Source organism: Lissotriton helveticus, chromosome 4_1, assembly GCF_964261635.1.
Source record: "Lissotriton helveticus chromosome 4_1, aLisHel1.1, whole genome shotgun sequence".
In the NCBI taxonomy this organism is placed as follows: domain Eukaryota; kingdom Metazoa; phylum Chordata; class Amphibia; order Caudata; family Salamandridae; genus Lissotriton; species Lissotriton helveticus.
In genome coordinates this window covers 584,208,680-584,233,178 of record NC_136063.1, presented here as the reverse complement: position 1 = coordinate 584,233,178, position 24,499 = coordinate 584,208,680, and the positions used below count along the sequence as shown (strand labels likewise).

Sequence of the window (24,499 nt, the reverse complement as noted above, 5' to 3'; positions counted from 1 at the left end):
ATACTAACAAAAGCATCTTTGAACCACTCTATAAATCAAAGGGCAGGCACGACACCTTAAATAGGGGCAACTTATTAAGGCTTCTTCAACACATACCACCACTGTCCCACATAATCGTAGATATGGTGAGCGTTCACTTTGAACTAAGGGATGAAGATCCAGCCCAGGAAAACACGGTAGTGACCTGGATAAATCATCACATTCCAGAAACAGTGTTCTTGGAAAATGATATCTTTAAAAATTGGGGAATAGCGATCACGACACCCAAGCAAGAAAAAATAACCGCTAATCTTACTTGAACCATCACCTACTGCCAATCACACAAAGAATGCTAAGGAACATCCCCACAGTATACTGAAAGGCACCTCGAATATACAACTAGATCGGAACTATAAAAACCTAAGCATATCTGTCAGAACACAGGAGGAAACAACCATAAACAGAATAATAAAAGAGGCACCCCAGAAAATCCGATGGAGGGAGCATTATAATAGGACTAACAGTGACACACAGAGTTGTACCCGCTATACCTGAAGTAAAAGAGCATATTGCCGATCCTTCGGGGGACCATCAAGTGCAGCCCGACACAAAATTGACAACAGCAGTAAATACTAGTACTTTAGGCCTATATAAAAAGACACCACATATCCTTAAACTTGTCTCCTGGAACGTGGCAGGTTTACAAAAAGCTCTTATACAAGTCACAGCAAAAAACAAACTGCTAGAGAGTGACATTATATGCCTACAAGAAACCTGGGCCACAGAGCCGGCACACCTGGAAGGTTCCGCCGGTTTCCACAAACCAGCCACCAAATACAGCCGCTACGGAAGACCTTCCGGTGGGATCTCGACTTATGTCAAACATGCAAAACAACTAACAATAAGGTCTTTAAACACTGATTAAAATATGCTGCAGGCACTTGCCGTAGAGGGAAAAGGAGACAGGGAAGACAGCGTCTCACTGCTCTTAATAAATGTATACCTAAACGCATTTGGTCAATTGAAACTAGAGGCCACAAAATCAATGATTACCACAATACAGAAAATTCTATGCACGCATTTACCATCGGCATGTGGGGGACTTCAATTTGCACCACCTGGGAACAAAGCAGTGCGAAAGGAAGTACCTAACCAGCGCTGAAAGAATTGTAACTAACTTTTTACAAAATTACGAATTCAACTCAGCCGAGAATCTACTAAAAAGTTCAGACCCAAACAACCAAGGGACAAATACATTTAAGAATTGTTCTACAATTGATTATATTTTTTTGTGCAACCAACTCGCTTGCAAAATAGACAATTTTTAAATTAAGGCAGATGACACTAGCGATCACGCAATACTCCAGGTTGAACTGTATATTACAATCAAAGAACGAGAAAGAATCACCACGGTAGCCCAGTCGACAGGCATAGAGGAATATGCCCTGTTGAGAAGAATAAAATGGAACAAGCATCAGGCAACTGCATTTAAGGCCTGGAAAGAAAAACAAGAACGCACAGGTAACCACTCTGGTGGTAAGCCCAGTTTGGAAAATTGGTCAGAGTGGACCACTGCCCTGAAGACAGCTCTGAACAAAAGCAAGAAAACTGATCTCAAACGAAAAGAGAAATATATTACACAAACCGCGCATAAAAACATAAAACGTGGTGTCATAACTCGCAAACTTAACAAGGCAAAAAGAGCACATAAGATCGCAGGCTCGAAAAGAACACTGGACAAGCACAACAAACTGCATAAGGAGCGGAAACACTTGCTATGGACGCTCAAGCAAAACAAGCTTGATGAAGAATGGATCAAGATACACGAGCTAACAAAACCTTATAAACATCGACAACTCTGGCAATACATAGCCCAGTTGGACAATGACAATGTAGATAGGCGTAACTCTGTACACGCCGTCACATGGTTGAGACGTGTTTCAGCAATTTCTGTAGAAAAGGAAGGTTGCACTGAACTCAGATGGACCATGGACGGCCCCACAGAGGGTATAAACAATGTAGTGGAACCTACTACTGTAGTCGTGAGCAATAATCAAGACGTGACAGTTGTCGAAAAAGTAGTTAAAAAGATAAGGAAAGACAGGGCCCCAGGACCTAATGGCCTCCCGGGCGCAATGTTTAGGGAAGATCCAACATACTGGGGGAGAGTCCTATTCAATTCGATTCACTGAATGCCGACTACATGCTAGGGTGCCAGACTCGTGGCGCGGGTCAATTTTACAACCTATATACAAGAAGGGCGACAACAGAACAAAAAAACTACAGATTAATCGCCCTTCTGGACATCGAAGGGAAAGCCTATGCATGCACCCTATTAACAGAACTAAACAGATGTGTCGAAGAAAGTGAAATTCTTCCTCCCTATCAAACAGGGCTCCGCAAAGGCTGTTGGACAATCGATAACATCATGGCCATATCATATTTATGCCAGCAAGCCAATGTCAAAAACAAAAAACAGTCTTTGCCTGCTTAGTAGACTACTCAGCAGCCTTCGACGGGGTGCCGCGCTGTAAGCTTTGGTCTAAATTGCGCAACTGGCAAATTCCCCCAGGCCTTCTCAACGCCATTATCTCATTCTATAGCAATACTGGGATCTAAGTTAAATTAGAAAAGAACACCACAACAAAAAAGTGCCTTACAAATCGAGGCCTAAAACAGGGATGCGTACTTGCCCCAACACTCTTCAATTTATATACAGCAGACCTGGGCAAGACTCTCTACAATGTCAACCTCGCAGTCCCAAAAATTGGAGCCAATATAATTCTAATTTTACAATACGCGGACGACCTAGTGGTTATGGACCACATAAAAACAGGACTACAAAGGGGTCTAGACTCCTTAAACACCTACAATCAGTCCAATGCATTAACAATAAACTCTGAAAATTCCAAAGTATTGATCTTTGTGCGTTGTACAAAAATAAATTACTCAAATGGCACATGGGTGAAGAGATAATATCAGTTTCAAAGTCTTACAATTATCTCGGGTGCTGGCTGAGTGACTCGGGCAAAGCATCTTTGCATGTACACAAAATGAAATCCAAAGTAGAGTCTACAATCTCTACGCCTTGTGCAAACTACATGAGAGAATGCAAAGCCCAACGACCATCCCAATAAGAAAGGTGTTACAATCCAAAATAAGGGCAATTGCGGGTTACGCACAGCAAGCATTTCCAGGCAAAATGAACGCAATGATGGAAAAAGCGCAATGCTGGGCGTAAACTACCAAACTACACCCACATTAGCTGGATTCGCCTGCAGTTTGGCTTGGTACCACAGAGTTATGAACGCTTGGGAGTGCATGCAAAATATTACTATCAAGTACTCAAAGCTCTGGATGGGAGTCTGAAGAGCATGCTAAAACCCATCTATGGAGGAACCCTCCAACCCAAGGCAACTTTACATGCAGAGAGCAGTAGAAATTTTAGGTCTGGCACTACAGAACGGGGGACAAAAGGACATAAACTACCTGGGCATCAAAAATGCAATCAATAAACAATGCTATCAATTGTCAAGACAAATTGATTTAGCACAATTTGAAAGTGGAAGTGGCCAATCTAGGCAGATGGCTATATGCATAGAGCACAAATCCTAGCCTTACCTACACCTAGCATTGGGGAGTAAGGCCCTAAAAAACATTCAGTGGGCCAGACTAGTACCCCTCCCAATAAAAGAACTAAATCAGGGGTGGAAATCCCTTGAACACAAAATTATCTGTAGAATCTGCAATTTTAAAACAGAATCATTACTACATTTGATATGCTTCTGTCCCGGCCTGCTACAATCCCGTCTGAAGCTATTAAAGCCAATATGGCCACGCAAAGGTGTTTGGACAGTAAAAGAAGCAGTCATGGTTCTATTTTCTTGCATTCTACCGACAGACTTGGCTAGAATCGGGAGATACATGGAGTAAGTGCGGCAGACTTGGTAAAGAATATGATCTCGCCTACCCCGAGTAAACAGTCTTGCCGTGGCAGACTAAGGCACACTTCCGTCGTAATGCTTCATGCACAATTATTCACCTTTTTAGCGTTTTAATTTTAATCGTCTTTTGCATGGAATTAAATTGGCTATAACTGTAAATTAATGCTTTTAAATGCTCTTTTTTTTTAACTATCCTGTTATATTGCAAATCGTTTTACGGAACTGTGTAATAAGGAGCGGGCTTACAGCTATCAGGTCCGAAACCTGATCAAGCCCAAGCTATGCATGCACGGAAAATGCTAGGGTACACTGGGGGACCTGAACATTCTCCCATAAAAAAATCGTTATCCATTGTGTGGATCCGAGCCAACTTGACGTATCCCTAGACCTCACTACTGTAGCGAAACTGTGCGATACACTAAGCCTGATAGATTTTTGGGAGATCCCTTGGTGCCCTGGAGCCAAGCCTGAGTTCAAAAATAAAAACTGTCCGATTGTTTTTACAGGCGCTAAACTTTTTGCCTTGACCATGGGTTTCCAACAATTATGAGCGTCAAATAAAACACGCAAAAAACCAACAAAATAAAGGCTTTGCTCAGAGTAAAATTAGATACCATAACAGTCTTGCTTCATGTCGATTTGGGGCTCACTACCATTACGTATGACTTTGAAAATTTGACCGACAAGTTAAGTTGCCCCATAAAAAAACATACCTGGCCAGCAGCAAATCCAACCCGTGCGCAGTCTGAGCCATGAGGACCGCGTCATCTGTGTATAATAAAACAAGGAGTAATCTGTAACCAATCTTGGGGGAGTCAGTCGAAACTGATAAAAGTGCAGACTCTTGCCCGTTAACATACAAGGAGAACAAAAAAGGGGCAAATATGCACGCCTGACGAACCACACAGCTCATCAAGAATGAGCAAGTACATGCAGCACCTTGAGAAAAATGCATGAGGCTGAAGTCTTTGAATGGAGATCAGCTAGGAGGGCCACAATACTAAGATCAACCCCCATCTCACTGAGCAAAGCCCAGAGTTTCACTCGATTCACCCTGTCAAAAGTGGATGTCAAGTCCATGAATGCTAAATGAAGATATTCAGAACGGGCCACCGTGTATTTATTAATAATTAGATGGAGGTTCAACCATTGGTCTGAAGACGACCTCCCCATCCTAAAGCCATATTGGACATCACTCAAAATTGTATTTTCTTCTGCCCAGTCGTACAACTTATTTAAGATCACCCTCCCCAATACCTTGGCAGTTGTATCTAATCAAGATTTTGGCCAATAACGTTGTGGGTTCTTTTACTCCCCCTTCTTAAAAATGGGAACAGTCATGGCAGTAGACCATGAGGGTAACGGCCCCTCCTGTGCAGCCGCATTCAGGACCTGCGTTAGAATTGGGGTCTAGACCTCTGTATTTGCAGTTATGGCTGATGACATTTGAAAGTGGGGGGGGGGGCTTTCTGTTGCAGGGTACTGCGGCGAACGAGCACGAACAGCTTAAGGGAGATTCGGGGGGTTCACCTCCTCCCCCGACCCCCCGAGAAAAATTTGAAAAAAGAGTGGTGAAATGGTGCATTTTCAAGCAAATTTAAGAAGCAAGAAGGTTAATAAAGCAATTGTGAAAGTGCAGTTATTACATTAATAAAGGGATGTCATATAACAACATGTAGATAGAAATGTTTCTGAAGCTAGGCCCTGCCAGTGCCACGCATCTCTGAGCAAGATACACACTGTGTGCCAGCAGAGCTTAGCGTCAGAACCATTTCTATAGTTATGTTTTTCTATTACAGGAAATCACAGGAAATGGGCTCCTGACCAGCAGCAGTTATCTGGCATGCATTTCAAAACACTGTGTGTGTGGTCTTATGTTGTTGAATATTCATGTCCTGCTCTTGAAGCTGGCATTTACTAGGTTTAATCAATAGCTGTCCCAAATGCAGAGTGAAATACATCTATGGACAGCAGCACTGCGAAAAATAGATCAGTGGACTATTGGTAAATCAGTGACGTTATCAAGTATCTGGTTCCAGAGCTCTCAGGGCTCTGTACAAATGGATGGTGCAGGCACAGCTTCTTTATCATTACACACCACAATTCTAACCATCACTGGCACTCCAGAAAGCATCCACTGCACCACATTCATGACTCGCAGAGCTCCTTGGTATTCCAGTATTAGGATCCAACACATAGCTCTGCGAAAGCACCGCGTTCCTAACAAACAATTAGGTGAAAATGCCCCTGCTTTTCCAATACTGAGTTCCCACACAGATCTCTGCTAGCCAGGTGACTACAGCTATGACTTGAAGCAACCTTCGTATTCGAGTGCTGAGCTCCAAAGAGGCCATTTATAATGCACCTATTTCCCCCACTTATTTCCACACCTACACATGCTGCGATTCCAGAACTGAAACTCCAGAACTGGAACTCCAGAACCGGAACTCCAGAACCAGGTGTGAAAAGCACCCCAGAGATGGATCCAATAGCCAGTTCTGACAGAGCACCTCAACCTAACCTGAATCACCCCCCATTGGACTGTTATGGTAAAACGGTGATCAACACACAACTTTGCTAATATGTATCTTATTTCAGAAGTGACCCACTGTCTATTTCTCTAGTCACAGCGCCACCAATGATTCCACCAGGGCACTCCAATACCACATTTTCGCACAATTTAGCCGGCACTGAGACTCACACATAGATGTCACAAGAGACATCAATTATGCCCTGGTCCCTGACAACAGAAACTGTTATCATAACTCTTTTTTGTGAACCGACCCTTATAAGGACATTTGGGTAAAATGTCAACAACGCACCAATCATAAAAAAATAAGCGTTGCCGTCTCTTCAGGTTTTTGGGAACAAAAGACCATGGTAGTGTGCACAACTTTCCCACTGCACTGCTAGGGAACACGCTTCATTACCTGATGCTAATTACAAAACCTTTGTTCTTTCCCTCAGAAATGCTTTATTTGCTCTCTCATTTAAATCTTTTTTCCCCCATTGTGGCCTGCCCTCAGATGAAACACTTCAGGCACCTTGCCAAGTCTCCAACTATTCCATCTGCGTCTATTCTTGGTTGGGCAAAAATAATTAGAGTGCAGTGCGCCACAGGCGGAGCTTCTCAAGGAAGAGACCCGAGGTATGCACGGCTGTCCAAGCAGCAGGATTTCGGTCCAGTGTATGGAGAGCTACCTGCAAATCTCTGTACCTTAGAGATGAGGTTCCAGGACGCTACCAGCCTGTGATTTATGGGAGTGACTGGGTTCATACATTTTTGAGTGTAGAGGGATAAAAAACTGTCAAGTATTCCTACCCCTCCCCGAAATATGCTCAGCTGCTGCAAGGCTTCAAGGCTGCAGGTGTCCTGTTCCTTCTCTCACTTGGCCCACAGACCTGAGGGCCTGTGCACCCCGTGTACTCGTACAAAGGTGTCTCCAATCAGATATGGCAGAACAGCACACATTCTCAAGAGTCAGTGATTACTGCTCAGACCCCCACCCAAAGGCCCACATAGGATGGTCAAGTCTCAGCACATGACCAAGACCGGCTAGTAGAAACCCAACTGCTCTGCCAGTTTCAGGTAGAAGCTGTTAAGCACAGCCGTGTTCAATTAAATGTTGTCAAGGTCACACAAATGCAGACCCATAGTCAACAGTGGTGCCAGTACAGTGGTAGCACACTGCCTAAATCAGTAGGATTAGCAGGTATAAGTAGGACAGGCAATGTGTAAGCCTCATTTGCACAAAATATGAAAATCATAAGAATCAGAAGTGCAAGCCTGCCTTGCAGAAAGCACGTGAAGTACTGGCAGCAGCAGTAGATCGAGCCTGCCAACAAAAAAGATATACTGGGGGGAAACCATAAACCCGATCAGTTGGCCAAAACATCTACTGTTCTCCCATTCTGTTGACTCATCGACTATGAAAATGAAAGTGCTTAATGATTATTATTGTATGACTTTGTTCCATATGCATCTGATGAGTTGTACGAGATTTGATTTGCTTCTATGAGCATGTAAACTACGCCAATAAGTTAAATTAGTGATTTATTGCACCCACTACAGTGAAGCCTCAGCAATCTGGACGTCACATGTTTTAGTAATGATAGAGCAACTCAATAACCATCCAACAAACGTGTATAAAATGAGAAAAACCAAGGTGGGTTAAAGTACATGCAAACAGGCTATTATGTCATCCAGCAACCAGTTGTTTGTTTTTGGAGCCTATGTAACATTATCAAGAGAACTGACACGTATTTTCTGATGACAACAGCAACTGGACATCTAACAGAACTACTTAATGTCTTTATGTGTGAGATACGTTAAAGTGAAATTAGCTCACATACTGTTATCAGTAAGATGGCTCTGTGGGTTAATTTATTGTAGCTGCTAGAATCTTCTGTCACCTGCAAGTCACACGTTTGAATCACAGGTAGATTGCCCGAGTCTATAATACATCTAAGACCAGTGAATCGAGTGCTATTAAATTGGGTAATGCCTACTAAATACAGTACTTAGCAATCGGAACTCTACAATATGGAGCACTATATATATAAACAAATTACAATAACAAAGTACTTTCTTAATTTGCTTTCAATATGTTATATGTTATATATGTTATGTTATAAGCTGTTTTGTAACGCGCTCAATTACTACCGGAGTATCCTGGCGCGGTATACCGCTGGGGAACCCGTCCTGGCTTTCCCTGTGGGATGGTCCCTACTGGGAGTCCCCAAGGTGAAGCCAGGCATCCCCGGCGTTGATGGGGCCGTTGTGGAGATTAGGCAAGCTAATGCCCAGAGTTGCAGAGTGGGACCCCTGGTTAGAGTAGGCACCGAGGCGACAATTATCGAGTCCGCTGACCCTGGTCCACGACCCTGCCGCGTCGGGAATTGAACCCTGGTCCCGGGCCGACTCCTGCTTCCGGGTCTGCCGCCTCTAACCAGTGAGCCACACCACTCCAGAGGGAGAAACATAAATATCTATATAGTCATGCAAACCTTGCTCGCCATATTGTAATATTACTTATTAATTATAAGGGGTTTCCAATGTATTTATCTCGTGTCTGAAATTGCACTTTCAAAGGAATTAAAACTATGGTCAGGATGAGAAGTAAAGTGATAGGAATATAACAAGTATAAAAAGTAACTAATATAGGGATGCGTAAATACATAATTGATTGGAAACTGAAGTACTGTGAAAGAGCCACCTGCAGTAGAAAACGAGATGCTTCCAAACGCCACAGTGCTTTTGAAATACTATGGAAGCAATTCAGTTCAGAAGCACCCATTCTGAAAATCGGATGCAAGACAACACTGCTCCAAGGAAGATAGTGTTAAATCTTTTGTTAGAAGAATGGGAATTGGCAAAGGATTTAAGAACATCATTTGAAACAGCTGAAACCACGTTCAAGTAAATGCAGAATGAAAGAATGGCATGAATAAGTTGTAAAGAATGCGTCAATAAGAAACACAACTTTTACACCTCACAATATATGTAATCATATTGGATCGTTCTTGAAAATCCCTAATTTAGGGAGAGGTTGAGCCCGAGCTAGTAATCACGGCATTGTGTCTGTGTAGCAAAAAAAGTGAAGAATCCTCATCGTGCTTCCTTCTGTTATACTCCCGGGTGCGGTTTTACTAATGGAGTTCCCTACTAATGAGAGCCGCCCTTAGAGTAGACTGAGTCGCAGCAATTTCTAGCCAGTAGGCCTCCCTTAATTTAATGAATACAATAAAAAAAATAAACATACAAGGCATCTCCATTCTCCTCCGGTCCCGTGCGTCTCTTCTGTAACGTGGTGGAACTAACTTCTCCCCGCTCTTTTCTTTTGCAAATACTAAACTGCCAAATCAGGAGACTGGATGTGACGGGAGGCGGCTGACCCTTTTTTACTTACTTTGTATCTTGGCATTTGATAGGGCATGGGGCGACTCCCGCGCGTCTCCTCTGCAACGTGGTGGAACTAACTTCTCCCCGCTCTTTTCTTTTGCAAATATTAAACTGCCAAATGAGGAGACTGGATGCGACGGAAGGCAGCTGAGCCTTTTTTACTTACTTTGTATCCTGGCATTCGATTGGGGCGACTTTGCGAAAAACGCGTCATCGCCCGAACAGGATCCTATTCAGAGGCCTGCACTACACTAGGCATGCGCAGCATACCTAATGGTTTGTGAATGTGAGTGAGGAGCAACACTCCTCACTCACATGTGCAGTCAGACCACCATCTTCTGGACTCCTGCTCGAGTGCTCTCCCCGTCTCCCCTGCATGCGCTTTGCGTTGACATGCACACTTTCACCTGCCGGCCCAGAAATGTAAACAGACGAATTGAAAGCTGTCATGTCGTCTGTTTACATTCCGTTGCCCGAACTGCAGACAGTGAGCAAGCAGTTTCTTTTGTGGGGTGGCGCCCCTATGGACCAGCCGCCACATCCAGGGATGACCCAGACCATTTCTCCTTCAGGAAGCAACTCAAGACCTGGTTCTTCGAGCAGTAGCAGCCCCCCCTTCCCCCCCCCCCCCCCCACCCTCCCAGCACCTTGATACCCTTGCGGGTAACTAGCGCGCTCTATAAATGCCCTGATTGATTGATTGATTGTGTATTTGCTGTAAACATGTCTGTCAATATGCTGTCAGGGCCCGGGGCCTTGTTGATAGACAAGGCAAGAATGCCTTGTATAACTTTATCTAGAGTGAACACCACTGGATTACCAACTATTAGGGGTGCAACGGGGGTTATAACTCCCCCACCAGCCATTACAGAAAAATAGAGCTAGAACCGCAGATTATTCGTTCCGCACCTCACACCAGTTTCATTGATTCAGAAAGTCCTGTGCAACAAACCCCAGGACCAGCGGTTACATGATGCCTGTGTGTCCCATATCCTAAGTGCAGCTGTAAATGGGTGTGCACCAGGTAATAAAATTCAAGGTATGGTAGTTGTACGAGGAAAGTCTTTATTTCAAACCCATTTTTCCATACGATAAGAGCATACAGCTCAACTAACACATTTTGTTTTCATTTGGAGAACTTCGTCAGGGCTGAAAAATACCATGTAAAAAATACACTGAATCAAAATAAATTATATATTACAAAATCACAAACTCTTGGCAAAAATGGCACAGGACTAGAAACAGAACACAGTAAAACTGAAATATACAAGAAAATCCTAAACATGTATAGTGCGATAAGTTACAGGATGTGAAGCATCCAACACTATGTAAAACCACATTTTGAAAACACGAAACAATTTAAAAAGTTTGAAACAAAAAATTGTACTCTAAACACAGAGAAAGATATTTACAAGATAAGTATAAATAGGTGTTTAGAAACGTGATCAATAGCAACACCCTCACCAGCCCCCTGATTGTAAATGCCCTCAAAATGATCCACCCACTGGTCTCTTCAATTTAGCTCGAAGTTTCTGAGATATTTAGTTTTGGAGTTTAGTTCCTGTGAGAAGCATGGGCAAGTGAACTGCAGACTGTTTTTCTTCGCTTTAATTGAATAGATTTTATTGCCACATTCTATGACGAAGTATTAGGCTTGTGAGATGACTCCAGAGATTAGTACAATGATTGGCCATGAGTTCATGAAGTGCAATTAAATCAGCTATACATTTTATGTGAATGATCTTCCTAAATGGATGCTGATGGGAGTTTCATTTTCAAAAGTGATTGTGTCAGCATGATTTGGAAAAGGATGAAGACATCAGATCAGCTGATGTACAGTGGATTTAGTAGAGATTATTAGGTCAAGTATTTTCCTTTTATAAATGTTGGATAGGTGAACAGTTAGTTTGTCGTGCTTGAAGATGTGCTTTGTGCGTGTCTGTGCCTCTCTATTTGAGTTCCTGTAAGCATGCGGTCTATACACATTGGTGCCAGTATGTCTGTTGGAATGGGTGTCTCTGTGTCTTTTGCGCTGTGTAACATAGGTCCTTCTATTGGTGTTTTGTCATGGGTAGTTGTATGTCTGTTTGCCTGTGTGTTGTCAATATGCCTGATAGTTTGTTTGTATGAATAGCTGTGTGCCTGTTTGTCCACCTTTAGTGCTTGTTTGCCTTTTGTTATCTGTGAATTGGCATCTGTGTGTCATTTAGTCTGTGTTCTGGGTGCCTCTAAACTGTTGCTTTATTTCCCTGAGGATCTGTTGGTTTGTTTACATGAGTATGTGTATGTGTGGTGTCCTGTTTGCGCCTGGATGCCCTTGGTTGTATTAAGTGTTTCTTTATTTATTTGTTTATTCACTCCTTATGTTGTTGCTCTATGTGCTGCTTGGGTGTATCAGACTGTTTGTATGCTGTGTGGGACCATGTGTGTCTGTATGGGTATTGTCTACCTGTGTCTGTATGTTTTCAGTACTCGCATACCAGGTTGTTCATTGGTCTGTGTGAATGTGTCATGTGTATATCACTGCCTGCATATCTTTATGTATGTGAATGTATGTTGTTTGTCTCAGTTTGCATGAACTAAATATCAACTTACTTTGCCATTGCTTGTTTTTGTAGTATATGGCACATACATTTACTTAGGTCATCCAAGTAACAGGTAGTACCACAACTCAGGTCCACTGTATTCTTTTTAGCTAAGATAAAAATAATGCAATATTGAATTATTTGTACCTTGTTTTTAACATGTGAGCTAAATATTACACAAAGATTTCTGCGATGAGTATTTGGCGTCATTGAGCTGCCCTGCTCACTTTGAGAATGCCTGACAGAAAAAGGTATTAAAAAAAGACACAGATATAAAATTAGTCACTGAGATGTTCATCGCGTATAAAACCGGCAGTAGCATTAATAATGTGTACGCAAGATCTTGCCTTGAAAATTACATATCTAAGAGCCAATGAAAAACTTTTATGGAAAGCATGCACTGCACAGTGCCAAAATAGTTGACCTTTCAATACGAGCAAAAGTTGTTATACTCTTGATGCAAGCTTATAAATGTGCAAGTAATTAGCAAAATGGCAAGCCACTGAAAACACCACCATAAACAGCTATTTTTTCATAAATGCATTTATAGTTTCATTAAGGAGGTTATCTTTGCATTTGACTTGGCACAGAGCATTACTGACAAAGTTTCGGTCACAAGAAGTCCTTGTTCCCAACCTTCAGCTTGTTAGGGGTATTCTGACACTAATGTCTTCTTTTCATGAAGGTGGACTTGAATTCTTGTACTTGTTTAACCTGAATAAATTGCCCTTGCTTTGCCTGCGGAGTAGAATGTTATACGACATTAGACGGTTCAGGTTTTATAGTGAAAACTTGGTACTTAAAAAATGTGCCAAGCATTGAAATCTTTGATGTCATTGCACTTTAATTCTTGGATCCACTTTTCAATGGTTTTGTCTCTAGGACACTAGAACTGCAGCAATGTTTTATTCCGGTGTATTAAACATCAAAACGCTGTGGAGACTGTGATAAGAATGCACACATAACTTAAGGGGACCAAAATTCGTCTGTTTGTTTTATTTTAGCTTAGAAAACAATTTCCAAATACAAACCTGAAAATTCCTGCAAAAAGAATATTTGGGGATAATTTTGATCCAGGTGAGTGGACTTTTTTTATACTAAATTTGTTTTGAGGTGGATGGGGACAATGTGTATGTTTTTATTACTGCTCTCCTGGCAGGTGATCCTTTTCAGCAGCACTTCACTTACCTTGGTAGATATAGTGCTAAAAGACACTGTGTGGGAACATTGTACTGCTGTTGACCAGGCTCAAGACCTTTCATCAAACCTCTGCCACCTAGAGCATATTTAAGATGTGCCCAACCAATATCAGAAAACACAACGTGTATATTACATTGAACCTTAGATTTTGATCACACTGCATAGTCATAGATACATTTTAAATCCAAGCGCTTCATCTTTACCTGCCATGATTTCAAATATAAGCCTATCTACTTTTTCACTTATTGACAAAACAAAGAAATTCATTTGAGATTTTCAATGAAGAAATGACTTTATTCTGTTAAGGGCCTCATTAAGAGCTTTCTGGTGTGACTCCTAGTAAATCCGCCCCTCGGAAATACCAGTACTTCTATTGTCAGAAACTCCAGGGGGGCAGAGTTAACAGGGATTACCGGTCTGACACTGAGGGTCCTTTTAGAAATGAGGAATTACTGGGGTAAACGGTCATGCCAGTCTAATTGCTCAGGTGCTCTCTCATTTCTCTCAAGGAGTTTCACATTTCAAATTTAGCTGATTTCTGCAGCTACAGTCCCTGGGTGAAAAACTATAGGTCCTGCTACTCTGCAGACCTTGTATTTCTAAAAAAGGATGGACACATTGTTCCCAGGAACTACAACATACCTTGAGCACCTTCTTATACCTGTGCTGCTGGTCTTCACCTGGAAATTTCTGCCTCAAATGTCGGCACTATCTTGGAAAGTTAAGAAGACATTTATGGTTAATGACCTTGCGGCCATCTTTGATTAAGAAAGGTACTAAGACACTTATCAGTTTTTTCAAGCTGTGAACTATGTCTGGAACGTGTGGTTGCAAATACACGTCTAATTTCATAAAATCTTACAACATTGTGCAAAGACAATTCATAATTAACAGAGAACCCGTAAGCAGGTAAGATGAACCATTCTATTTCAGGATTGGAAGTGAACATCATGCTTTCTTTAGCGTATACTCATCGGCGTTGCCACGTTATCAGTTGTCTTGAGGAAGACTTCCTTAAACCTAGAACCTGGGGACCAATCTGCTGCTTTCAAAATGACTATATATATAAGTAAATGCATGTCTTTTTCAGATTTTAGCTCTGCTTTTTATGTCATTTGTATTTTGAGTGGGTGAAGGAAAATGCCTTTTCTTACTGGTGGTCTTCATTCCATGGTAGCCCTAAATGAGCTTCATCACTCTGCCATAGTTTGCTCTGGTTGCATGAAAGTTTGAGCTCATCACTTCCAACCATATGTACTTACATTTTTTAAGGTCCCCTGTATCAGATTCAAGTCATTCGTCCATTTTGAGCCAATTTATCTAGCAGGGAAACCCCAGGCTAGTGGTGGTTTCAGTGTTTGTATGTTAACAAATAGAGGACGCAAGGGAGTTATTACTATTGTTCCAAGAAGACTTCCTCACCATAAAGCTTATTATATACAAAATGATCTTCATGAGTGACTTGTTGAAAACTAGCCATAATTGTTTGTTCTTCGGTTATACTTGGAGACCAATAATCTACGTAGTCCTTATATTTATTGGGATATGCCGAAGGGCAGTATATGATGTATTTCCTGCTTAGCGAACCCTCAACAATGAACTTTTGCTGGTTCCTTTTTAAGAAATTCAGCAATCGTACCCTGCATTATTGTACTTTGTTTTGATTTCACTCTCTTCTTACTACACCATTACTACACCATTTTTCATAATGTTTACCTTTTTTTTAACCATTTATAAACTAACACATACCCTTTACTTAATATTAGTCTAACATGTAATTTTACAAAACTTAAAAATGTGCCAGGCATCAAAAGCACCTTACTTATCTACTAAGAAAAAAAGTTTACCTTGATTTTGTTAAACATTCTAACGATGCTTCACCATATTGAGTAACAACATAATTATGTTATTTGTCACATCAAGAGGTATGTGTTAATTTAAAGTTACATGGTGCAAATTCTGCCATGAAGTGGTCTTGAAGTGCTTGCTGGTATCAGTAGTTTCTTGTCCTAGTTTCAGGGATTCCATTTCAGAACAGAGCTTTGTGATTTGTAGTAAATAGTAGTCAGTTTGAGGTTCCTTCCTGTTTTGTTGTTAATAATTAAGTGTGTAATATATTTGCTAGATGTGGTCAGAAGTCTAGCCAAAGTGCTTTTGTGCTAACAAGTTTATTTGACTTGCTCATTGCCAGTAGTATTGTATATTCATCAATAACCTGTAGAAATTAAGTGGTGTTGCTGAGTAGTAATATCCATCTGCTGGCTGATCTGGGCCTTCTTGGGTGGATGTTATGAGACTTCTTTAAATGTGTATTGTTATATGATGTTGTATGGTGACTGAACGGGTGAGTGCTGTTCCAGGCATGTTGGTAATTACCAACGTAGTATATTTGTACAGTATTGAATGTGTGTGCATTGTTGTGTCTAATATCTTGGGTTGGAAGTTCTTGTGTTCTGTTATTTAATAGGAATTGTTTTTGCAGGCACTTTGACAGCCAACTATATGGTATGTCTGCACTGATTTGTATATTGCTTTCTGATGGAGGTCACATTACTGTTGAGCACTGATGCACTACAATAGCCATTTAAGGTATTTCTGATGAATATTTCTAACCACAGATTCTTCGATTTTATAATAATCCCAAGAACTAGACTGGACCTGGTTATTTTTTTCAGCTATGCTCTCTTCGCGCACCAGTAGGTCGTGTCCTATGGCTCCGCAATAACATCATACCACTCCTGAAGCGACGGAGCAGAGCCCCATATGAGCACCACTCCTGCACATTGACACCAGTCCTTTCATTCCTGTGAATCCGGAGCTCTGCTCACAACTTTAAGCTTTTCCAACACCAAAATTGCCCAGACAGTGTGCCAGGGAAGATGTAGTCCCTGAATGTCGTGACTGCAGGAAACAGATGTCGGTTACGGATCCTCAAGATATGTGTCTGTGGTGCTTAGGCTCTGGTTACAACTCAAAGTGCTAGAAAGCTAAACGAGTCACATCCCCATCCTACCACTAGAAGTCTGGGAAAAAATTGTGCAGCAAATAGTGGCTTTCAAAAGTCTGTGTGTAAATTTTTCAGATGCCACCACTCCCTCTGGTGCATCTTTAGTCCCACGGAGCCACAGGAGCCTCCACGTGGACGTCTGATGCCGGGCCCTCCACTGATATTGATTGCCTCTCAGATTCTTTTCCATGGACCATACAAAAGCTGGTCCAGATTTCAGCGCCAGGGTTCACCCCAGTTTTGTAAGTGCCGTCGCCGATAACAACTCAGGTGGTACCAAATCCAATCGCATTGCTGGTTTCTGACCCTGATCTGAAGTCGGACTGTATCGGGCCTTTGTAATGGCATGATATATGGAAGGCGCAACCCTTGGTTATGCACATCAAACAGAGCTGCAGAAGCAGACTCTCCCTTGATGCCTGCATTATCAGGATCTAGAGGCTTTCTTCAGCTCCAACTCAGATTTGGTCCAGGGACATGCCTAATGTCCCTCACAACACTGATGATGACGAGGAGGTGGAAAATCTGTTTCCCTGAGTTACACTGATGATTACCCAAAATGCTGGTGGCCCTGATGTCTCACCAGAGAATAGAACTGGACTCACCACCTGGTTCACAATAGGAAGAAAGTGAATCTTTTACTGTATCGGTGTGACGAGCAGTAGAAGTGCTAAATTTGCAATTGCTCACTGTGGAAAATTAAGCAAGCTTATTGCTGGAAATTCTTCAACCAGGTCCAGTTTCATCTTAGCCAATATTATCTTTTAACAAGATTCTTACGGACCCACTCATGGCCACTTGGTCTAAGCTATGCTCAGCAACATTAGTCAGCCAACCTGTGGGAGATGGCATAGGCCAGCTCCTGCAGATCATGACTTTGTGATGAAACGTCCAGTGCGCCTAAGCCTTTTGGCACAGGCATCCACACCGATAGGGAGTTGAAACATATTAGTACCTTGTGGGAAGAAAATGTTTTCCTTGGCTATTTTAACTTTACGATCTTTGACTGTGGTGTGCCTTCTGTCCAGGTACACCCATGTCTTTTGGGACATGACCAGCAAGATCTTACCTGCTATCCAAGAGATTCTCTGGCTCAAATGATCCCAGACTTACAGGATGCAGATAAGTGTGTTTCGTGCAGGCCTGTCCACCACTAATCTCATATGCCTTGTTACTGGCACCAGTGTAGTGCTTAGAATGCATGCCTGTAGGCAATCAGCTGGGTTTTCCATGGATGTCCTTTAATGAATGTAGACCATTTGGGTTAAACACAAAAAAGGTGCCTGTAGGAAAGTGCCTCTTTTTGTATGGTTAGCCCCAACTGTTTGCCTGCTGTGATTTCGAACTGTAAGTGCACTGGGTCCCTGCTTGTCAGGTTCCCACTACCACATCTCTTTCCCAAACACTGTACCACAATTGGCGCAACCTCAGTTACTCCTGTTAGTCCCTAGTAAATCATACCCCTAGCACCCAAGGTATGGGTACTGAAGAGGATCCTCTGGGCTGCAGCACTTGTGCCACCCCAGGGACCCCTCACCAAGGCAATGCACTCTCCCATTGCAGGCTGCGTGTCTTGGTGCAGAAAAATCAGAAGAGTTGACATGGCACATAGCCCTGTGTGCCATGCCAACTATACACTGCATAAGATATAGGTAAGTCACCCCTACTGCAGGCCTTTAGCCCTAAGGAAGGGTGCACTATATCCTATGTGAGGGCATATCAGCATGAGCAGATATGCCCCTACAATGTCAAGTCTAATCTGGTATGTTTTCAATAAACAGGGAAGCCATAGGGAGTACATGGGCTGGATACTTGCCAACACAGTTTTCCTAGCTCCATGATGGCGTCACTTATTTCTAAGATGTTTGGTACTAAACACCTTGTCTTAATAAATCTTCACAGATGTCAGTGTTGGATTTATTGATAAATTCACACAGGAGATCATTTTAGAGCGTCCCTTGAAAACCAAGCACTGGTGTGGTCCCTGACTTGTTTTCATGCCCCCACCAGACATGTTTCTAACTTCATGGGGTGAGAACCAGCGTCACTTATTTCTAAGATGTTTGGTACTAAACACCTTGTCTTAATAAATCCTCACTGATGTCAGTGTTGGATTTATTGATAAATTCACACAGGAGATCCTTTTAGAGCGTCCCCTGAAAACCAAGCACTGGTGTGGTCCCTGACTTGTTTTCATGCCCCCACCAGACATGTTTCTAACTTCATGGGGTGAGAACCAGCGTTCGCAGAGGACAGAGATAAAGCCTGCTCTGGGCAGAAGTGCTTCACACCTCCTCCAGGACAGGATGACCTTCCTGAGCGATACGTTTCAAAGGTGATGCCGCCTTTGAAATCTAATTCAGGAACCTTCAGATAGTAGGGGAAGCCAAGCCCCCATTCCTGCTCCAATTTTGTGGGGAGGAAAAGACTGGATAATTAGTTAGATGAGGAGGAGGGTCCCCACTCTCCGTACACCACCCCTAGAGAGGTGCAGGCGTGGTGAACCAGTCTCCTGGAATTCCACCATCTAGGGGTGGTGGAACCACAACCTATCAGGGCTAGGGTGGTGCCCCTTCCCACAGGAAGTGGTCGCTAGAGGGTGTAGACACCCTAAAGGTAAGTAGCTCATAGGCTACTACCATTCTCCCCTTGTAACGCCCCTAAATTCAGTATTTAGTTAGCCCTCCCAGACCTGAACATCAAATTTGACGGACATGCGAAGACCAGGGCAAAGAACTGCTGCACAAGAACTGAAGCCCTGCTGCAGAAGAAAAAGGTGCCAAGCCCTTCTTGCAGTTTCAAGGACTCGACAAGTGCCGCCTGCCTTGTTGTCCTGAACCTGAGAGGACTCTAAGAACCCAGGAGCCCCTCCAGCCTTCAAGAAGTCACCAAGAATCTCCCTTGGAGTGAAGGAATCATTACCCTGCACACCGCAGGCACCTGTCCCATGAATTTCGGAATACTCCTAATGGAAGGCAACCGTCTGCTGTATAGGAACTCATCTAGCTTGACCGCCTCTTCCAAAAGCTCACCGGAAAATCAGGCATGGCAGCCACACGGAAACTAAGTAGACTGCAGTGCTTAGGCTTTGACGAGGAGTGGTAGTCGTTTGGCTTTAATTGCTCCAGGGCTTTTTGGTCTCCCAAGTTTAGTGAGTCGTAGCCAGTTGTGGGTAGTGATAACTTGTCCAAAACGTAGTATGACGTTCATACCGATGTTACCTTAATTAAAGACTTCAGACCTAACTGCCTAGGCCTTAGTTCAGCTGACAGTAAAACCCTCTATTAACATAATTTGAGAGTGCAGTGGCCATGGCTTCTTGTGTACAGGTGAGTTGCAGCTCCTAGATGGTGGATAGGTGCTGCCAGGGCAATAAGTAGTGCCAACAACCGCTTTTTTGAATTTTCATCCAGGGAGAGAGAAGTCTGCTAAAATGGAATGTTGTTGAAAACGGTGTCCCTTTCTTGGGGATTTCGTTCTGTTCCATCAATCCACCCCTCAATCCACCTGCTATAGATTTAGGTCTAACCACAATGTTCAGGCTTTAAATGTTTGTTCACGGTCACCCTATGGGGTTCCACTAGAGGCATTTGGTACCAAGCTACACCTCGGGGGTCTTTTCATTAAAGTACCTTCAGTTTTCATTCCTGCATTGTGAGAAGATTATAATAACATTTTGGTGACCTAGATGGGATGATGACTTGAAAAGTGTAATTGTGCTGCTTGAGAAAGGATCTAGAAGAGAGAGCAATGTGCTAGGCCATATGTCAAGTTTGTGGATGAACTCACTGTCTTTGCCCATGTTGTGGTGCACAGTAACAGATTTATACCTCCACTAGGTGTAAGTGGCAAACTTATTTCACTAGCCAATAAAAGCCCGCTTGGCCAATTCCATGAAAAAAGAATGGCTCTAGGAAAGGTTTTGGTGGCTGGCCAGGTCTGGAAGCAGAAGTCACGTTGAGAGCAGTGGACTGCAAGTGTGTACAAGAGGGAAGTTGGGAATATGTTGTTTCAGAATGTACAAGATCCTGGTGTGCCTTGGGTTGAAGTTTGTTTGGACTTTATAGGGCCGTTTGCTGGTTTGCCTAAGTCACAGTGCTTTGCAGCTGTGCTCGTGGATGTTCATTCTAAACCGTTGGAAGTGATATTAATGAATTCTTTTCCTGATTTGGATGCTATGAAAAAGTGTCATAAAGCAAAGCAAAGCCCCACCCCCCTTCTTGTAGAATGTGATATGGGGCCTGAGTCTCAAATATCTCACAAATACTCATACTATGGGCTGAATGGGGCTCACCTAAAGGGTTGGAGCTTCAGGGGCTGGTGTTGCGTCTCCGCTATCGGAGTGCTTAACAATATTGTATGCAAGTGAGGGTGTACCCCAGTACATCTTAAAGTACAATGGTACCCTACTTGTCTCAGCAGAAAAACAAGAAATATTGGAAGAGTTGGGAACTAAACATATCAGGACATCTCTCTATAATCCCCATCCTAGAGTGAAGTGAAAACGTTGAATAGAATGTTAAAAGAGCATTAGAGATGGCTGTTAGGATTAGTCTCAAAGTTGATGATGCGATTAGAGATCTGGTCTTAGCTTCTCACCATCCTGTGAATTGTTGTACCTGAGTGTCTCCATTTGTGAAGAAGGGGGGCAGGTTCCAAAATGATACGGAATTGGCTACAGGAGTTGATATCTGGCCAGGAGCAAGCAAAGAGCAATGATTTAAGAACGTGTAACAAAATTAGGAAAGGGAATTTGGTCAAGGTGAAGCCAAATAGCTTCAAGGCTGACTTCTCAAAAGAGGCATCAATGTACCCAGAATCCAGGAGCCGAACATCTAACTTGTCCTTCTAAACATGCCCCCATCTCCTGGTGGCCTCTCTTCTGAAGCATCTAGAAGCAAAAGGGTTTTGCAGTGAACACAACCAAAGCCGATAAACTCAACAAAGGAATGTACAATTTATCTAGACCTGATTTTTTTTTTTTTTAAAGCAAAGTTTCAGCATGGTGGATGCAGAGCCCTGCTGAAAGTAGAGAGAAAGTCTTGAGTAAATGTTTTTATCATTCACTTTAAAAGACTGCAGTCCAAACAAGTGTGGGATGCAGTGAATCACAATTGGGTGACTGTCGGCATTCGGGAAAATGTAACATGGATGTGGTCAAGAAGCGCATATTTGATTTGATTTTGGTGAAGCCTAGAGAGCCAGCTTTTGTGTAGTAAGCTGAGCAATGTCTGGACTGCTTGTACATGGAGTAGTCACTTCAACAATAGTCCTTATTGTTTGACTTTGGAGGAAAGCAATATAAGCTTGATTATTTGACTACTAGGACCATTGTAAATTAACATACTTAATGTGCTACAAGAACTTGGTAAAAACAGAAATTATTCTGTTTTCTAAACAGATTTTCTTCAACAAAGAAGAGCGGGGCTGAATGAATTTATTCAAAATTTACTGCAACAGCCACAACTATGCAACCTGTAAGTGCCATGTTTGTCTGTCCATAGAGATGGTGTAGACCAAATATGTTTTGCAGAAGTAAGTGTACGTATAATCAATTATATAAAATTGCAAACACACGTGTTATATTTCTTTGAAGAAATATGTTTTGTAAAACTGATATGTCTGGAAAGTTGAAGTGAAAACAACATGAGCCACTCATTCCAGTCCTGGCCCTCCTTGCATCTGCAACTGCTCAGTTGTTCAAAGGTACCTCTAGTATCTTGTTATCTAGTTCCGCCTGTACCACTTCAACTCCCTGATGTTAGGCATCTGTCTATACTACGAACGGTTGACTGTAGTCAGGCTTCTTCAGCATAGGTGCTTTTCACAGTGCTCTCTTCAGTCCTTCAAAAGCTTTGACACTCTGGGTTCCTGGGAGGCTTCTTGGATGTCAAAGGGGCAGCTATGGCCTAATTGTAAGGTACAAAGTTTCTGAAGTAACTGGTGAGTAATCGAAAGACTCTTGCTTGTGTTTGGCTAGTGGGCACCTCCCACTCCAACACACACTGAATTTCAGTATCCAGCGAGGTTATCTTCCAGTTACCCAAGATTTCCAAGGTAGACTACAGAGGACATGGTTGCCTTTTTTGTTTAATGTTTTTATCATACAAGTGCAATGTCACCTAATTTCTATCATCGCAACAGTTGTGTTACCATGGACAATTTTTCCACCGCACCCCCTGAAATGTTATGTCCTTGAAAACGTTGGCTGTGACAAATAAGTTGTTGGGACATTGGATGAACAAATTTGGAAAAATTAGCAGTCATAAATTGTTCTGGACTGTGACTGATTGACTATATATACACAACATGGACGATGATTTTGACAATACATTTTGCTACATATAAGAAACATTTTGATTATGTATACTTTTACTTCCTCAGTGTTTTCATTTATTTAACACAGCATGTGCTGCAAATACAGGGTGCATCTAGGTGTGCTACCATACTTTTGAGTCTGGTATATCTTGCTCATTGGTAAGAAACAACGATAGGCGATAGGAACGGGCATACAAATAGGCACATATTTAGGAAATATATCCAGAAACATAAAACCAACTAACCACAAACAAAAGCTCAACTTCAATCCCAAGTATTTCAGGAATGTACTTTGTAGGTTAGAGTCATAGATGCTAATGGTAGAAGAGGATAAGGATGGTGTGCTATTATTCAGCAACATGCTTCACTCGTATTTTTTTTAATAAATTATGTTCACTCGGTTCGCGATTCTCAAAGTTAATAGAATTTCGTCCACAGCTGATCTAGTGGCTTCCTACAAACACACTTTTTTCCATGAATGACAGGACTTCCAAGGTGTCACTGCCATTTGTCAATGGGAGGGGTACTCTACTCTTCCAGGACATTGCTATGTGGCACTTGGCTAAAATCAATGTCAAGTCTATGTATATGTTGCCTAATTTTTGGGCTTTAGGTTTTACAAACAACCCCAGCAAAACTCCAGCTACTCCACAAGGTGCCTCCAATACACTTGAATCTCCCTCCATGCCAAAACCATATCATAAAAGCCTGCGTTTGGGACTACACCTAGAGCAAGTTATGTCTTTAGTCCCCTTCATTTGGTCACTTCGTGTGGGGGTCATATGCAAATTATTACATTTGGTGTATTTCAGCCTTATATTCCAGTAATACTTTTGTGTGTACTCTAGGATCCTAATCCATTCTTTAAGGCTGAGGTTTCTGTACATTTCAGCCTCCAATTTAATCTTAATGTGCAGCAAGCAAACCTGGTTTGGACATCTTTAAAAAGGAGTGGTAGAACCAGGTCACCACCCTGCGCCGGCTCACTACCATGAGTAGTAATTGCAGTACTTTGTGAGTATCTTATTCTCTAGCATTAGTTTTCCATATAGTCTTGGCCACCTGAGTTAGTGACCTGTATGTCAAGAATTGTAAATGTTGGCACCCAGATTAATTTGACAGTGCTTTGAGGGATAGCAACTCCCAATATAAGTCACCTATCATGATCAGGCCGACTTGCGACCATTATGCCAGTGCTTGGGGTTTGAACCAGTCTTTACACTTAGGAAATCCCACTAGGGGTATGATAGGGGCATAGAACGGTCTGGTCATATTTTACAAACACAGTCCCCCCAATACCTCGGGCAATAGCTGACAAAATATTTGTGGAAGTGGGCTTTCCAGTCTTACCTAGCATTCTTGCGACTAGTTTCCTCGTAATTTTTCCAGTCCCATCTGTCCTAGTTCTTGGGGAAGCACAACCTCTAGCCATCTAGCAGTCTATTGAATCTGGTATGCCAGATAATATTGTACCAGTTAAAGAAACCCCAGTCCTCCCTCCATTATCATCACTAAAATGTTCTTAGAGCCACTCTGTGATCACTCCCAGTTAATATGAAGTCTG

General features: G+C 42.4%; 1 protein-coding gene and 1 long non-coding RNA gene across 4 annotated transcripts in view; one reads left to right on the top strand and one right to left on the bottom strand.

The window, feature by feature from the left end:
• LOC144828763 (uncharacterized) overlaps window positions 1-24,499 on the bottom strand; it is a 442,674-nt gene that overhangs the window by 82,182 nt on the left and 335,993 nt on the right. The window contains exon 4 of the long non-coding RNA XR_013610534.1: window positions 14,253-14,322. This is a non-coding gene — a long non-coding RNA (uncharacterized LOC144828763). The remainder of the gene's footprint in view (window positions 1-14,252; window positions 14,323-24,499) is intronic.
• SGK3 (serum/glucocorticoid regulated kinase family member 3) overlaps window positions 1-24,499 on the top strand; it is a 517,133-nt gene that overhangs the window by 208,559 nt on the left and 284,075 nt on the right. For all 3 annotated transcript variants that reach the window (XM_078687207.1, XM_078687206.1, XM_078687205.1), the window contains 2 exons: window positions 13,415-13,487; window positions 22,019-22,094. In XM_078687207.1, the coding sequence (XP_078543333.1) occupies window positions 13,415-13,487; window positions 22,019-22,094 (149 nt within the window). The remainder of the gene's footprint in view (window positions 1-13,414; window positions 13,488-22,018; window positions 22,095-24,499) is intronic.